We start from the raw sequence: 15,502 nt of genomic DNA, 5'->3' as shown, positions 1-15,502 counted from the left end.
TTCTCAGGGTACAAACACTTTATTGGAAAAAGATTAATTTGTATTAAAAATAGTTGTCTAAAATAGCTCAATACAGTTTCAATAAATAGGATGGTAACAGCCTTCAAAACTTCCCACTTCAGATGCACATAACAACCTGCTGCTTTACATTGGTTTTCTCCCCACAATTAATTTAAATTTGGTTATAAAGAGTTTTACTCACTGGGGTGTGAGACTGTTTAGCTGGCCTTTTGAGAGTTCATTTTGAAATGGCTTGTAAATGGAGTAATTCAACAGAAGCATGTGCTGGTACGGTCAACTAAAGTACTTCATGGTGTGGGCACAAGGTTTTAAGCTGGATTTGAAGAACAGTTAATTTAGGTGTGGCCCAGAAGTGTCACCCTTCTGCAGTATTCAGTTAGAGCTAGCATTAGGAATTTACAAAACAGGTTACCAGTGTAAATGTTTATATTCATAAGATTAGAACAATGGGCCATGTTAAATCTAGTCAACACACACAACAGATTCATTATTACTGATACAGTCGGTGCTCAAACCATCATGTCCAATTATGACTAGCTATTTATTACATGCATTGTTTGAGTTTGGCCCACAAAGGCATAACAAAATGAAGTCTGGTTTCAGGAGGTTTAAATTTGCTCAGTCTGGTATTTTGGCTGCTGATTCTGCAACGGCATAAATGCCCAATAATGCTATTGCATTCCTCATTTGAACACTACTGTCAGGTATGATCCATAGCCATAGTATGATAGCAAGCAAATTAAATGGATGTAATGTACTCTGTATGCCAGCTCTCCTCCTGCTACTACTTGTCCATTTTAATTTGTTAGAGTGGTTGTTTATCCAAGTTTCCCACTTAGTAGGCCAGCTAGGTCCTTATACTCTGGTTTCCTTTCTATTTTAAATGACAAACTTCAGTGCATTTTCTTGGATGATCAGGGAAGTTCAGGATTAGGGGCAACACTCCCTTTAATTATACCTCCAGCTGAGTTTTATTGTAAGGCACCTTGGGATGCTCTTCTTATAGGGCATCTTATAAGTGAGCTGGGTAGTGTAAAATATCAGATCATTGAAATTACTTTCATAGTTACATTTACTGTCCAATTAAAAGTAATCAGTTCTTTTAATTGTATAATGGCTCCTTCAAAGAGATCACTAACTCATTACATGTGTAAGATACGTATTAGATCTAGCACTGCTTTCATTAAGACTTACTTGACCTCAGACAAAGTACAAGTGGCCTCTTAGTGTATCCTGTCTGTACATAAACTGATGGATGAAAAACCCATCAACAGTGTTACTAAGAATTGAATCCATAACTCCACACACCAAAAACTCAAGCACAGTAGCTCCGCTCTTCAGATTTATATTAAAAAAGGGTCTGTTGTGAATTAGCAACATGGACATAATCTGCTTTAATTATTTTTTCAAGAGAATTGAATTTTTTTCCAGAAACTTTTAGAACTAAAATTCTTAACATAAGATGGATCAACCAAACTGCATTACAGAAACAAGAGATGAACTTACTTGCAAAGACCTGTGTTCAGTCCTATAGCTACAGGGGCTGGTGACAACCCAAACACCTAAAGCAGCATGGTGGTGCAGCTGCTTGGTAACTGCAGGAGAAACAGAACCGAGTGCCTGAATTCACATTTCAAAAAGTAAATCTTTTAGTTCACGTTTTCAGTTACAGCAGTAAAATTAGGGTCTTGAAAACCACAGACCTTTGAATATTTGTTTTCCTTTCCTTTCATTAGATCTAAAACAAGACTTAAATGTTAGCTTTGAACCAGTTTTTTTCCTCAGCAGAGTTTCATAATAGAAATGCCAGGATAACTGTCCCTAGAGGACAGCAATCCAAAAAACTGATTTCATAGTTTAATTGGGATGGGTTTGCTACAAAACAAACCCCACACACAATGGAAGGTAGTTGCGCATGCAAAGTGAGCTAGGCTGCTTTCGAAAGATGGACATTTACTGCGAGGTAGATACATTACAAACTATTTTCAAATGGCTGTTGAATTTATTAGCTTGATGAATATGGTCCTAACAAAATAAAAGTTAATCAATATTAAGAGATTTGTCTGAAGAACACTGATTAGAAAAATCTATGACAATTTGATAGAAATTAGAGTGAATTTAAAGAAAATGTTTAAATATTGCTAGCGTACATAAAATGCATGTAACAGACAGGCAAGGGAGAATGCTTTACATGTTTACAACTGCCACCTAATCACATTCTCAATCTTCATAAATTCTGTTCTCCAAATTTTAAAAAAATATGAGGCTGTTTTCTATAACATATCAAAGCATTATTTATACAAAATGAAATCATGGCCCATGATTCACAACAGTGCAATAGATAAAGAAAGAATACACCCACATCCAACAGGTGCTGAAAATAAATATCCAGATTCTAGAAACAAGATAGGCAGTGAGCACTCTGTGGAGTTGTTTTCAATATTTTTTGAGTTGAATATTTATTGACTAGTCTCATGACCGTCATTTCATTTGACATATATAAATGAGTGCATCTGAAACATAAAAATGGCTCGACAATGCCAATTTTTATGAAGGCCTTTGATTGCTGATAGCACTAAATAGCTGAGCCAAAAGTCAGTCACAGTTATTGTTACTACAGAAAAAAAATGTCTATTGCTGAACCCTGCTCCCTCCACTGGGCATCTTTCATCAGACTTATGTGAAAAGCATGAATGGCTTAAATTTCTGTAGCTGGAACAATATATTGCTTGGTTAGACAAAGATAACTTATTCTAAGCTAAGCAAACAACTTAACCAATCCTCTTTAACTGCTAAAGCTTCGGTCGCTGAGTTTGAACTGAACTGAGCATTCCAAACACTTGAAAATGGACCCTTTCTCTGTACTAAGAAAAGGCTGCTCTTATGCACTAGCGGTGTGAATACAGCATCTATGTTATACATGTATGATGGTGAGGATCACTGGTTTACAAACCAGCAAATGGGTTCACTACACTGCCAAAAGACTTGACTGGCTCTTGATGAACACCTTCCACCACAAAGGGACAGCTGTGAGATTTGACATGTATTTTAATACATTTTACAACTGTAAAATGAGGATGTGTTAGGTAATGATGATCTCCTGAAGTCTCAGACATTTTAGCCAAACGGGAAAGAATTTAAAGCTCCTTTGTATATAATCTGCATCAGAAAGGTATCAAAGGCACAAGCAAGAGTGACCAGGTAAGCAGAAATGACTGTGAATGAGAATGAATAGATTCACAAGGCAAATAATTAATGTTTGTGGATAGGTTTTTGCTTTTTATTGACTGGAAAGAAGAGACCTCCCAATTTTGCTCTGATGAAAACAAATAATTGCTCTGGTTTAAAATAAAACCATTACTGAATTATCTAAAGTCACCTGAAGCAAATTGGTCTCCAATAATCTGACACTAGCTGGAAAACTCCTCTGCACCCTCCAACCTCTAATTGCTTTGTCCTCCAAAGTAACCTGAGCCTAATAGGCAGAATCCACAATTGTGAAGGAGACAAAAATCTCAAGGGTTTTAAAAGACAAGATTCTTTACACAATGTACACAGCCAGCAAAGATTTGTGCAGTTTTAGCCTCTGAATTACAGTAAGTTGCACAGTCCTTGCTAAGTCCAGTTGATTTTATGAATACCCAAGGACCCTGATCAAATTGGAGTTTCCTTCCTGTCTTTGCTTGGCGATGGCTTGACTAGCTCCTTGACTGCCTTTGACTGCTCTTTAGCTGCTTTTGTCTCCAGGACACTGTCTCTTTGCTGTTGAGAAACACCCCCACGCTTTTCTGGCTCATCTTCTTCCTGCACCTGCTGCTCTGATTTTGCTCGCTGCATCTGTAGCAGGCGAAGTTGCACTCGCAGCTCAATGATGGCCTCTCGTTCCTCATGAATCGCTTGGTTCAGATGATTGTTCTTTATCTTTTGAACAAGGGAAAGGAAAATATGACAAAACAGTAACTTCTGTACCTACTGACTCATGAATAGAGTATCACACAACGTAACCTTTGCTGCTAACTTGGGAAAGAGACAAGTGTGTGCACGTGTGCATAAATACGCACACAGGAATTAACAGAAATGGAGTGCATGAAAAAAAATTAACCCCACAAGGAACAGAAGATTTATGGTGACAATGGACTAACAGCTGCACCCACCAAAAATACACACAGACAAGAAAATGAGCACTCCTGCCCACCCCTCTACAGAAAGGTTCAGAGCTGGTTTAAGATTTTTGTAAACTATATTTTGAGTTAAATACTTAATTAGGTTTTGGCAGATGACAGTTCCAACATGGACTGCAAAGAGACTTTACATTTAAATTAGTTCTGGAGCTACCTTGCCCCACCTCCCTCCAGCAGGAATTACTATAAAAATGAGCACAGCAGTTTAAAAAACAAATCTACAAGTTGAGAAACAGAGTGAAGTGTCTCTGATGTTATTCTTAGAGCTGGGCTACTTTTAATTTTTTGCACCAAGGCAGCTTTACATCAATTTTTTGGAGTCTGTTCTTAATCAGCTTCTTAAATCGTCCCCATCTTCAGTCTGAGTTACAAATATGGTGTATCAACAGCTAGCTAAAGTTACCAGCTAGCTAGTCAGAGCACAGGACTAGAATTCAAGAAACCTAGGATTTATTCCTGGCTCTGCCACAGACTTTCTGTACGACTTTAGGCATGTCACTTAACCCTCTGTGCCTCAGCAGTAATATGAGAACAGTACTTGACAGGGTGTTTGTGAGATGTAGTTTATTAATAACTGAGGAGTATTTAAGTTCCTCAGATGGGAAGCACCAAACAGTAGAAGTACAGAGTTTCTACTGAGAATTGTAAAGGACATTAACCCAGGAGCCTCCTGACAGCACTAGGCACCATCAAGCAAGAGACCAGAATTTATACACCAAGTGTTACATCTTACTCCCAGCCATAGGGCTGGGAGAGTGATGGAGGAAATACAGCTCTAACCTCAGAGTGGGAAGAAGGGACTGAAAGGACCTTAGAGCTCTCCTTAGCTGGCTAAAGTAACACTATCCATACCCAGGAAAATTATTCCTCACACTAGGTAAGAGAATTGCTTCAATCTCTCTCTGGAATATCTATATTTAATTTTTGGATACCAATGCCCCTCTTTTAAAATGCTCTTGTCGCTTTCCAGTGAGTAACAATTCCTGAACTGGGCAATGGAGCTCCAAGTTTGTTTTTTTAAATGAAGAGTCACAATTCAGACACAATGCATAGGTGAAGAGAAAGGGGAGGGGAGGTGAAGAGAGAGTCTCATATGTTTGTAGGGAGGAAAAAAACAGACAGATGCATGAAAGAAATGGAAAGGGCTGTGTGTGAAAAAATCTGAGAAATCCATTCTCCAGGCCCTGCCTCATGTGCAGTCGTTTACACCTGTCCAAAGTGGTGGTGAGACTCTACTAAATCATTTTTGGTAGCAATTTACACCCACTTTGCACATGGGGAAATGACTGCACATGGTGCAGGAGCCCTGGGGAATGAAGTTAGCTTTTAAAAAGAACAGGATTGGTTCCTGAGAATTAAATATATTCCAGAGAGAGACTGAAGTAATCCTCTGTTCTCTCTCTTTTACACGGAGAACAGAATGAGCAACACTTGCCAAACTGCACCTCAGAGAAATTCTTCCACATGGTTAGGAGCCCACTCCCCAAGAAAGCCAGCATGAAAAGCAAAGGTTATTTTGGTAAAATGCACTGGTCTCACCTCTAGTTCCTCATTCTGCCTTTGCAAATCTTCCAAGATAATCTGTAGCTCCTCCTCATCCTCGCTCTCACTCTCACTCTCAGAAGAATATTCTTCAGTTTCACTTCTACCATGCTGCTGACGACTGAAAGGGTAAAAGAGATCTTAATTTAAGCCCTGTTCGCATGTAAGTTTGCTGGAAATGCAGGTGAGAAAGTAGCTATTTTCACCTGCCTATCCATTTGAAAGTCTGCAGCAATTTATAAAACTAAAGCGTTTTCTTTCTTTTTCTTTCTTTCTTTCTTAAAAGCAAATTCTACTCTTGGTGAAATAAAGAAAAAAGGCAGTTTGTCCATTAAGACAATGGGATTTTTTTATGCTTAAGGTCTTCACAAGTTACTATGATCTAGAAGAAAATATCCCAAAAGCTGCAACAAGGCAATCTGTAATGTTCATCAGGTTCCTGTCCTTTCCATTAGCATTTTGAACTGCACACTTCCGTTTTTCAAAATCCAACCCTTTATAAGAGGTATACAATCACAGCAGAAATTCCTGTAAGAGTTCTAGCCTGGCTGAGGATCTGACGTCAGCAGGCTTTTTCTTACCTTTGAATTTCAGCTATTTCTGCTCGAAGACGGTCTATCTCCTCCTTCTCAGTGGCAATCTGTCTGCGCAGAAACTGTTCCGTCGCCAGTAGCTCTTCCTGTTCTGTCAAGATCTCATTCTCCTGCAATGATCAATTAATTCACCTCATGAGGTCTTGGATTTATGGTCTACAAAAAATACACTACAGCGTTCCTTCTTTCTAATGCTGCATCCTCAGAAGTGACCAAGCAACTTTGTTTTCTGGAAACACTTCAGGTAATTATGCTGAAAGCACGGTTTTGTCCTAGTGTGGATGTATGCGGACAGGCTGGCCAACCTTTCTACTCCTCTGGTCCATCAGCTCTCACAGCCAAGATTAATCTGGGATCCAGTTACGTCTGCTTTGAGATCTTCTTACTGAACTGTTGTGCGCTATGGCTCACCAAATTCCAGCACAAGCCAGACGGTGTGAGGCTGGGATTTCCTGCTCCCCAGACTCCATTAGGTGCCAAAGCTCAAATCAAAGGGGAAACACTGGGACCAAGTACAGAAGCAGACAAGTCCTAAACTCACCTTGAAAGATAGAAAGTGGGTGGCAAGAATTATGGCAGAAGAGTGTCATGATGGATGGGGAAGAACGGATGAGGTGGGTGGCAAAACAGTGGTCTGGGACAAAGACGACAAAAACGCTGTGTACCTCCCTCGCTACTCTCTCCACATAACAAACACCCCACACACTAATCTCTTTCCTGCCAGGCCTCATATATGAGCCAAGGCCTTTGTCTCCTTTCACTTGTGCCAGCCTCCCAGTATTAAGAAAAGGTGTTTCTTGTTTGAAAGATCTGGAAATTCTGAGTCCTTTACTCTAGCCTGCTTACTTAAAACCAATGGATAAAACAAACTTTAAACCTACACTCCCGTGTCAATTCCAAAGAGGCTAGGAGCAAAGAATGCAGAACTGAGGAAGGAAACACCTCCACTTACCTTTTTTTTTTTTTTTAATTATACTTTTAAAAAATAACACATCTAAAGGGTTTAAGAAGCCCACAGAACTTATTTTGCTATCTAGCAAGCAACCTATCCAATAAGACAAGATTAACTTATTACATCAAACCTAATGAGCCTCCTTAAGTGACAAGTTTTTAGTTACCTTGTTGTCGATAACACAGTAAAAAGCGGGCAAGAATGAGATCTGTAGGAAAATGTTACTGAAAAGCTTCCAATTATATTTGGAAAGAGGAACTATAGAGTGTGAGGCATGAACAAGAGAAGTGAAGGAGAACAACGGTATGAGTTACTTGAACAGTAAATGCTTCAGTCTTGCCTCTCATTCAGGCATTCGAGAGGAAGAGAGAGAAAGCTAACAACTGGAAGTCTGACCTGACGGGCTGAAGCCAATGAGAGTTGTGAGTAGCTCATCCCCTTTCATCATGAGCATAGTGTACATCAGACACTGGGGCCCATATTCACAAAGGGACTTAGGCATTGGGATGATCAGTGTTGCAATACCTAACACTTAGCCACCTTACAAAATTACAGGAACACCACAACATTGTGATTCACAAAGCCTGAGTTAGACCCTAGATTCCCTATACAACGAACAGGGAGATATAGGAGACTTAGGCTGCAATTCACAAAAGCCAGCATGCCAGGCAGGGAACCGCCTAAATTAGCCAATGGGAGATGCAGATGACAGTAGGTCCTAACTCTCGCCGCTCTCAAGGAGCTAGGCACCTCTCTCTCAAATGGGAACTCTTCTCCTGGAGTCAGGGGGCTTGGGCGCCTAAGACATTTCTTGGGAAAATGAGTTAGGCACCAGTCTAAACCCACACAAAATGGCCAGAAGAGGAAGAGGTGGTGGCACCCACCTTATACCCTGTAGCCCAGAGGCAACTGGGATGTGAGAGACCCAGGTACAATTCCCCTCTCTGGCACAGAGGGAGAAAGGATTTGACAGGGGTCTCCCACCTCTCAGCATGCTCTAATCTCTGAGCTAGTGAATATTCTGATGTGGGGCTCCTTTAAGAGCTCCTGTGGATAAATAACTAAAGAGTCACTGGGCCAGAGAGCAAGAAGGACTCCATAGCCTGGTGGTTAGGGCATCCCCCTGGGTATTGAGACACCCAGGTCCCTGTTCCAGTACCTAGTTATTAATCCACAGTGGAACAGCTTCAACAGGAGAGACTGAGGGAACCCCAGATCAAAATATCCCATAGCTCAGAGCACTCAGAGGTGGGAGACTCCTGTTCAAATCCTTTCCCCCCCCCTCAGGTGGGGGAACTGAATGTGTATCTCCCACATCCCAGGCAAGTGCTCCAATCACCAGGATAAAAGTTATAAAGTCGGTGCTGCTGCCTCTAGCCACTTTTTGACTGATGAAATAGGTGGCCTGTGAGCACACCTACCAGGTCAGGCTCCACACACAAGATTGGCAGGAGAACGCCTACCTTTCCCTGGTTTGTGCATCACACTGGGGCTCAGGCAGAAGGTAGGTATCCCAACACCTAGAGGGAGGCAGCAGTGCGCACACTCAGAGGCAGAAACCTAGGCACAGAGGGAATTTATACTCTGAAAATGCAGACACCGAGTGAGTTTAGGTGCCTCCAGGGTTTAGCAGGAGTTTTGTGGAACCTAAAACTGGGATTTAGGTGCCTAGACACCCAAGTGTGAGGTTTTGCCACCAAAGTACTTTTGTGACTCTCACTCTGGGTGAGAAAGTAGGTTTTAAACTCTGAATTTCAAGTAGACTGCAAGCATGTGTGCTGGAGTTGAAGTGTTTTCAGGGGAGGATGACTCCTCTGGCTCCAGGTAAGTCAGGAGGATTCAACGCTTTTCTATAGCATTTAAATTAAATATAACTGTGATGCATCAATGTGAAGTGCTCAGTTAATCAGTACATTTCTATTGTAATGTACATTACACTTTCTGTTCAAAACTTTCAAAACCAGCCTTATATGTCCAGCCTCACCTCAGCACTCAAATCATCAAAACTTTCACAGACACAATTAAAACGGAGAGAAAAAAAAAAGGGGGGGTGGGTCTTTATCTTCATCCAGTTCGGGAACAGACTGGGGAAAATAGTGGTAGTACTCTGAAAATTCTTCCCACAACCCAAGCTCCACCTAGAGGTGATGCCAAAATGAGACACCGATCAGACTGTGGAACACCTCGTAATAGAATAATCTCTCCTCTCTTTGGTTAACAGTGAAACAGGTAAAAGTGTTAACTAGATTATATTAAGGAAAAATTGTGGTACTAGATATAAAAATGTTTAAATATGAAATAGAAATATGAACGCTTCACGTGTACAGTATTTTTCAGCACCTGTTACAGTGTGTGCCTACTCTGGCCTCAGGATCATTCCAGCAGTCAGCCACCTATTCCTTCCCCATTCTTGAACTTTCTGACCTACCACTCAGACAATATATCATGGCTTTCCATGGTGCAAACACAGAGAATAACAGAACATTACAGCCTTCTTTAACTGACTAACTTTACTAACAAGCAAAGGTTTCTTTAATAAACCTGAAATATATTTGCTTCTCTTTAGTCATTGGTTCGTTTTCCAAAACTTGCTTTGCTGGTATATTAACAGAAGGGTAAGAAGAATAGAAGGAAAATGGGATTAAACACACCACCCACCTGAGTGAGTAGGATATTAATAACTTCTTCATTTTCATTCATTTCCTCTTTGGACACATCCTCCTTCGAAAGACTGGCAATTTCTTGAGCAATCTTTGTTTCACACTCCTGCAGTGACAGAAGTTTGGATTAAAAGGCTACCTGGCCACATCACCACATTATATAATAGAATCCTGTTCACGTATCTGTCCAAAGCTAGCATGTATTGTTAGAGTCATCCCCAGAGAAGGTTTCTGTTTTTATTTCAAGTTTTTTAAAACAGTATCCAGAAGTCATTCATCACTAGTCCTCCTTTCTGGGACACATGGTAGTTAAATAAGGACAGCTTTTGGATTTACTTGTTCCGGGGAAGCAGTATGTTTAGAGCAGACTGTGGATGTTCCAGGGTAGATAATCAATTGGAGTTGTATGTATTGGCTGCTCAGGACATATTGCTTTATGCGCACCATAGTGATGTGTTTGATGAACAGATTCCTAAGGCTCAAGGTCAATGTAACCAAAGACTGAAAATCAAAAACTGGACTGAAAGCACAACTCAACAACAGCAAAGCACTGGGTAAAAACAAATTCAGTGAAATGGGAAAATTCAAGCCCTTTCCTACTGAACGGCTGTGAGCCTTTAGAACTGCAATTTTAAATGGACGTCCTTTTGAAACAAATGGACCAGTAGGACTCAGGCACTTATGTGGTATGTTGACATAAGCAAAGTAATTAACTGCTCACCTATTCCTCTAAAAATCCATTTCTGTTCTCACATTTAAGAAACTCTCATCCTTTTGGAACCCTGAATATAGCAAACCTTTTAATTATCTACTCAGTCCTGCCAGATGCTTGCATTACACAGCAACTTCAATGTTTAGAAAATCCTCCATTTGCCTTTTTTAGTACTTACAAGCTAAGAACAAGATCAGACAGACAGGATATGCAACAAGAAAATCAAACCAAAATCCCATCACAACATTTACCCTTTCTAAATGCGAATCAAACACATCTTAACCCTCTCTTAGAACACCTCCAGCACATCGCAATGAGAGGTCCTGAAGATGAGTTAGTTTCATGTTCAAAACAAAACAAAACCTGTGCATGTCACTGAAGCTATTATAACAGGAAATTTCAAAACCACTTTGAACAGGGTCAAAAATATTCTCACAGCAATTACAATCTGTGAATTTAAAAGGTTTGGCAATGAACAGATAAAATGACCCACCTGTCTTTTAGCTTCTCTTAGTTTCCGTTTGAGGGCTGTTAAAATTCTTTGTACCTCCCATAATCTCTCTTCTTTGGATAAGTCTTTTATCCCCGCCTGCAAGTCTCGATGTAAACAGTTCAAAAGGAACTCCTAGAATAACACCAAAAGCATCATATTCACCACTCAGTGCTATACAACTACATTCTAATAATACACAATACCACCACCACTACCAAGCTCTTATACAGTGCATTTCATCAGTAGGCCTCAAAGTGCTTTACAAAAAGAGGTCAATACATTATCCCCATTTTACAGAAAGGGAAACGGAAAAATACCACAATCTCTTGTAGACACAAGAACCTGGACTGCAAGTAGGGAACTCACTGGTTTCCTTCTAGAGGGGAAAAAAGCTTAATTTCCATTGCTCTCATAACAACCTTCTTTTTGGTTGTGTAAAGCACTCATGGCTAAACAGACATCACCCTACTCCTTCCTTGTCGGATGTTAGATTTAGCTTTTCTTCCACGGATATGATTGTTCCACTGATTCTCTCCTCCACCGTTGACTCTTCTGCCCATCTCCCATCACAAAGTTTGCCCTGCCAATCCCCACCTTTGGGCCACCCCAACCAGCCTCTTCCTCCAATCCTGCTCTCATTCTGTGGAGTGTCTCTGGCACAAATCCCATGACTCGGCCAATTTTTTCTATTACAGATTCATTCGCTCCTCTTTCAGTTCTGTCATCTTCCTAGCTAAAACTACTCTACTTCTCCAATTTAATTAATTCCATGTCCTCAATCCCAGCTGCCTTTTCATCAACTTTGACTTGCTCTTTAAACCCTCCACTTTCCTCTCCACACAGGATCTGGCCAGTTACTTCCAAGAGAAAACTGACAAAAAGACAAGACCTTTCCCCCTCCCCTACAACCCTCTCCTCCTCCGCCTCTCTTGTCACAGACGCAGAAGTTTCTTGTTTGCACTTCTCCTCTAAACCTTCCACTTCCCAGTGACCCTATTACATTTCCTGATCTCCCTTGCACACACTCTGACCCCTTCCCTTACTCTTCTCCTTAATCTCTCTTCCCCCTCTGGCTCTTTCCTCTCACAATATGATCATGCTTTAGTCTTTCAAATCTAAAAACCTGACCCTTGACCCGAGCTGCCTCTCCAACTACAGCCCTGTCTTCCTTTCATCTTTAAGTTCACTGAACATGCTGTTTTCATTCTCTGTTTGGAGTTCTTCTCCTCCAATTCCATTCTGGACCCTCTCCAATCTGGATTCCTCTTCTTGCATTCCAAAATCATTCTTGCCAAAGGTCAGAACTAGTACTCCATCCGTACCTTCCTTCACCTGTCAGCGACCTTTGACACTGTTGACCACGCTCCTCTTCTTGAAATCTTGTCCTCCACCTTGGCTTCCAAGATTGTCTTCTTGTGGTTCTCCCATCTCTCTAATTGCTCCTTCAGTGTGTCCTTCAAAGGATCCTCCTCATCCACCCTCCAACTTTCTATGGGGATTCCACAGGGCTCTGTCCTTGGTCCCATTCTCTTCTCCTTTTCCACCTTATTTCTGAGTAATCTCCTCCACAAGCACAAATTCAACTACTATCTCTCTGCACATGACTCTCAGATCTTCCTCTCTACTCCACACCTTTCATCTTCTGTACAAACTAAAATCTTGCCCTGTCATTCCGACATTTCCTTGGGGATCTCAAGCTCTCAGCTCAAGCTCCACAAGGCTAGAAAACATTATTCTTAATTTCCCCGCCCTCCAATCCCTCTCCCTACCTTCTTTCTTAGTGGACAATGCTACCATCCTGTTTGTCACTGACCCATAACCTGGCCATCATACTTGACTAACAACTCTACATAGGTCCCCACTTCCAGTCTATATCTAAATCTTCCGATTGTTTCTGTGTAATATCTATAAACGTATGGACTTTCCTATTCATCCACACAACTGAAACTCATCTAGGCTCGCATCATCTTGCATCTCAATTACTGCAACATCCTTTCCTTTAGCTTTGACAAATGCAATCTTGCCCTGCTCCTATCCATTCAGAATGCTGTTGCAAAGATCATTTTCTGAGCTTGTTGCTTTGGCCAGGTCACATTCTCTCTTTCTATCCCTCCCCTGGCTCCTCCCTTCCCCATCACATCAAACATACGCTACTTGTCTTCACTTTCAAGACCTTTTACGGCTACTCTGTCTATCCTACCTATTGTCTCTCATTCACTACTGAGATGTTGATGCCTGCCTACAGTCAGCAAATTATACCATTCTTCATTGCCTTCTTATTAAATTTTCAAACAAGCACCTTCTTGCTTTTGTCTGTACTGCCCCTATTGTTTGGGAGGAGCTCCCTGAAAACATCCACAAAATTTCTTCATTACCAGCCTTCAAATCCTTGGTTAAAACTCTTCTTTTCTGAGATGCCTGCAAAACACTTGGCAACAGTTAGGTTACTAGTGTGCTGAGATCACTACCTATCATGCTAACCACATTGTCTCATTCTGTCCTTGTATTCCCCCATCTATCTGTATCCATCTGTTGTGTCTTGTCTTATAGATAGACTGTAACCTCTTTGGGGGAGGAACCATCTTTTTGGTCTGGATTTGTACAGCCCTTAGCACCTGGTGCTTAACTAGGGCTCCTAGGTGCTACAGTAATACAAATAATAAATTATTTACATGGGGCTGCTTTCCCTCACCACCTCAAATTACAGTTCCTTTAATTATAAATAGCAGAATCAAGTTAGGGAAAGTTGCGATTTCAAGTTTATCCTTAGTGCTAATTTTCAATAATAAAGACTGGACGCCAAGAATGCACCAACACAGAAAATTATGTAAGACACATGGAAGCAGAGACAGACGTCAAAATGCACAAATCTTTATACACAGAGGAAAGTCCATTCAAAAGACTTATAAAATAAGATACCCTTTCCTTCCCCTTATCTAAACTTACTACTATCACAAAAGATCTTTTCTGGAGGTCTTAAGGAATGATATGGGAAAACCACCAGCATTAGCATGGGTAGTACATGTTAGAAGTTACATTAACGTTGAACTGCAACTTGTCCAGAAGAAAATTCAAATAGTTCTAGCTCCTTTTTCCATTCTCCTTCCTTGATTCAGTGGGTTATTAGTGTCCCTCTTCTCCCATACTCATGGAAGGCACCTCTGTTTAGCTAGCTCTTCAGCCCTCAACTGAATTCCAGAGAGCTGAACCCATTCCAAAAGACACTTATAACCAATATCTATTTTCCCAGAAATCCTGGCCCTTATCTTCTATTTCAGAAGTGTAGTGTGCAGCACATGTTAGGAGAAGGACTGGAAAGTTGCCCTTCGAGCGCTAACACCCCAATCCAGAGCAGTCTGAAGTCTGCTGTATTTTAGACCAACTGCTGCAGCTCCTAGGCAATGTTATAGCAGTTGGAGTCACCACTATATAGGGATGCCTCAGCTCCTGCTCATGCACTGAAAACCAGGTGGTGTAAGAGGTGCTGCAGCAGTTCTGCATCACCCATGGATTTCCATAGGCAAGGCGAAATCTTCCAGTAGCCTGGCAAACCAGTTCTAAGAGACTGCTGAGGCAGCACAAAGCAACCCTAATGCACCAGAGAAGCAGTCCCTGAGGAAAGTCACCTTTCCAGTTCCACAAGTTTGGAACTCTGTATCACATTCCCTATTACCACATTTTGTTGGCCTGTTAGTAATGAACTTCAGACACATTTAAATAACTCCTCGAGCATGCTATTAAGGGATATTACACAAACCACTTACCTGCAAAACATTGTCCCCATTATCCCCATACATCAAGAAAATCCTTGAATAGCTCACAAGGTGATTAGTACAAGACTTGGTTTTTCGATACGCCTCTACAGAAGTACAACATATCTTCCCCCAAATACAATGGTAACATTAACAAAATACCAACTACTTAGCCACATTACTGAGTTTACAGCAAACTGTTACAGCACATGGGAATTTAAAAGTTATCACTACTGTCTATGAGATCTACTTCCATCAGGTCTCAGCTGCCTGAACAAGAACATAATCTTCAGGCCAGACACACTGAGGTAAAGACAAACCTGTCGTCTGATTTCCTCTTTAATGTTTTCCTGTGTTTCTGGCAGTGCTGGCATCGTTGCCATATTAGACCAGCGAAGGGGTTTTGTCACCTGCTTTAGAGTCACATTTCCAAAGAACTCTTGGACGTGTGTAAAAAATACATACAGGACACGGTTGCTGATCTGGGAAGAAATGACAGTGAAAATACTACTTCAGAAAGTGATTTTTTAACACAATGTCCTTTATTATCAATGGTACGTTTGCCCTACATTGTATCTTACCGGACAAAGGATGTA

At 40.9% G+C, this 15,502-nt stretch overlaps 1 protein-coding gene across 7 annotated transcripts in view; it reads right to left on the bottom strand.

Moving 5' to 3' along the window:
- RALBP1 (ralA binding protein 1) overlaps positions 1 to 15,502 on the bottom strand; it is a 98,348-nt gene continuing 82,846 nt past the window's right edge. For all 7 annotated transcript variants that reach the window (XM_073331597.2, XM_073331596.2, XM_073331595.2 and 4 more), the window contains 6 exons: positions 15,227 to 15,388; positions 11,155 to 11,286; positions 9,948 to 10,055; positions 6,326 to 6,447; positions 5,742 to 5,865; positions 1 to 3,942 (listed from right to left, as the gene is read on the bottom strand). In XM_073331597.2, coding sequence (XP_073187698.1) covers positions 3,676 to 3,942; positions 5,742 to 5,865; positions 6,326 to 6,447; positions 9,948 to 10,055; positions 11,155 to 11,286; positions 15,227 to 15,388 — 915 coding nt within the window. In that variant the 3' untranslated portion in view covers positions 1 to 3,675. The remainder of the gene's footprint in view (positions 3,943 to 5,741; positions 5,866 to 6,325; positions 6,448 to 9,947; positions 10,056 to 11,154; positions 11,287 to 15,226; positions 15,389 to 15,502) is intronic.

Source organism: Lepidochelys kempii, chromosome 2 (assembly GCF_965140285.1).
Source record: "Lepidochelys kempii isolate rLepKem1 chromosome 2, rLepKem1.hap1, whole genome shotgun sequence".
NCBI classification, from domain to species: domain Eukaryota; kingdom Metazoa; phylum Chordata; order Testudines; family Cheloniidae; genus Lepidochelys; species Lepidochelys kempii.
The sequence above is the reverse complement of the archived record's forward strand: the minus strand, read 5'-3'. Positions and strand labels throughout refer to the sequence as shown.